The 1487-nt window shown below is 31.7% G+C and overlaps 1 protein-coding gene across 1 annotated transcript; it reads right to left on the bottom strand.

The window, feature by feature from the left end:
• Positions 1-721: 721 nt before the first annotated feature.
• Positions 722-1178, bottom strand: LOC111829945. The gene is made up of 2 exons (XM_023780267.1): positions 1129-1178; positions 722-842 (listed from the first exon to the last, which is right to left on the bottom strand). Exons 1-2 carry the CDS (start codon positions 1176-1178, stop codon positions 722-724), a joined length of 171 nt encoding a protein of 56 aa, XP_023636035.1.
• Positions 1179-1487: the final 309 nt, after the last annotated feature.

The raw sequence follows: 1487 nt of genomic DNA, 5'->3' as shown, positions 1-1487 counted from the left end.
TACATGCAAAGCCTAAGCCTTAAAAAAATATGAAAATGACCCGTTGGCCTCATGCATGTTCGACTACAAGACCCATTTTTGTCGCTGATTGATAGATTCAGTCAAGGGCATATAAGAACAAATAATATGAGAGTTTTAACAAATTAATTCTTTATATCTTATTTTTTGTTTCCATCAACTTATATAGAAACAATAACTAAATAAGATAAATTCAAATCAACACCATATCTTAAAATTACCTAAATGAAAAAAATAAACCCAAAACGATAAAATCGACCATGTAGACTGGACCATCTCATTCTTCAAGCCTTGCTTCACAATTCGACCCACTAAACCCATTTTTGTTTGACAGCTAGTGCATTATTTCATAAAAATCTTAAGGTTTGTCAACTAACTCTGCATGATGACCAACAAATATTTCTTGTGTTTTGTTCACACTCACGTGACACTAGAAATAACTTCCTAGCAGGACCGGTCCTAGCCGATATGTGGTTTAAAGCATATTAAAAAATGTGGTCTTCTCTTATATATATATTAAAGATAAAAAGATCAGTATTAAACATTCATTAGATGACTAAAAATGATTAAATATAGTCAAATGAAAAAGTTACTAAAAATTGCAACAAAATAAAAAGATCTAGTTTACTTTGCTAAACGAAAATCAACCTTCCTAATTTGTCTTTTAGCAAATTCATTGATCAGCTTCTCATAGTCGAGATTTTCAACCATATTTCTCATGATAGACATCATATCTAATCCATTCAATCTTTCTTGTGACATCGTAGAACGTAGATAATTCTTTATCATCTTGAACTTTGAAAAACTTCTTTCTGCATAGGCAACTGAAACCGGAATCGTTAACAATATACGGTAAGAAATCCACGTATTCGGATAACAACCCTCTATTATTTAAAAAAAAAATCCAACACCTCTATAGCCCTTTTAATCTCTCTTGGTAAAACTTCTTTCAGAAGTTTTAACTCTAAAAATAAATCTTTTCCACTTATGTCAGAGTGCACACCATGCGTCAAAAAAGCTTCTAGCTTAACACAAGATTCCATCAACCCCTCATCATTACCAGATTTCAGCTTCTTTAAATCAAACAAAAATCCGGAAATCTGATCATACCTTTGAAATTGTTCAAATCTCGTCTCAATAGAAACAATCACTTGATCCATGATGTTTAAGAAATAATTAATCCTAAAGCCTTCCTCACCTTGTAAAACCATACCTTCATCATCATTTTGAACATCTTCATCAAAATGTCTTTTGTTTTTTCTGGTACGTTTTCGCTTCATAGAAATTGCTGGTTCAATCTCCATATCATTTGCAATACGTGTAGCTTCAACTTTTAATTGCTCAAAACCAGTTTCTCTATAATCTTTCAAAAAAGAAACAAGCCCCTTTAGTTGAAAAATAACAGCATCTATATCCATATCCTCTGATTGAAGAATTTTGCTTACTATGTTAAAAGCAGAAAGGAGCTC

The sequence above is a fragment of the Capsella rubella genome, unplaced genomic scaffold (genome assembly GCF_000375325.1).
Source record: "Capsella rubella cultivar Monte Gargano unplaced genomic scaffold, Caprub1_0 scaffold_6, whole genome shotgun sequence".
Taxonomy (NCBI): Eukaryota; Viridiplantae; Streptophyta; class Magnoliopsida; order Brassicales; family Brassicaceae; genus Capsella; species Capsella rubella.
The sequence above is the reverse complement of the archived record's forward strand: the minus strand, read 5'-3'. Positions and strand labels throughout refer to the sequence as shown.

Coding starts and splice junctions, on each gene's coding strand:
- LOC111829945 (XM_023780267.1), bottom strand. CDS start 1,178: ATGGATCAAGTGATTGTTTCTATTGAGACGAGATTTGAACAATTTCAA. Junction 843..1,128: donor AGATTTGAACAATTTCAAAG/GTATGATCAGAT, acceptor TTCCGGTTTCAG/TTGCCTATGCAGAAAGAAGT.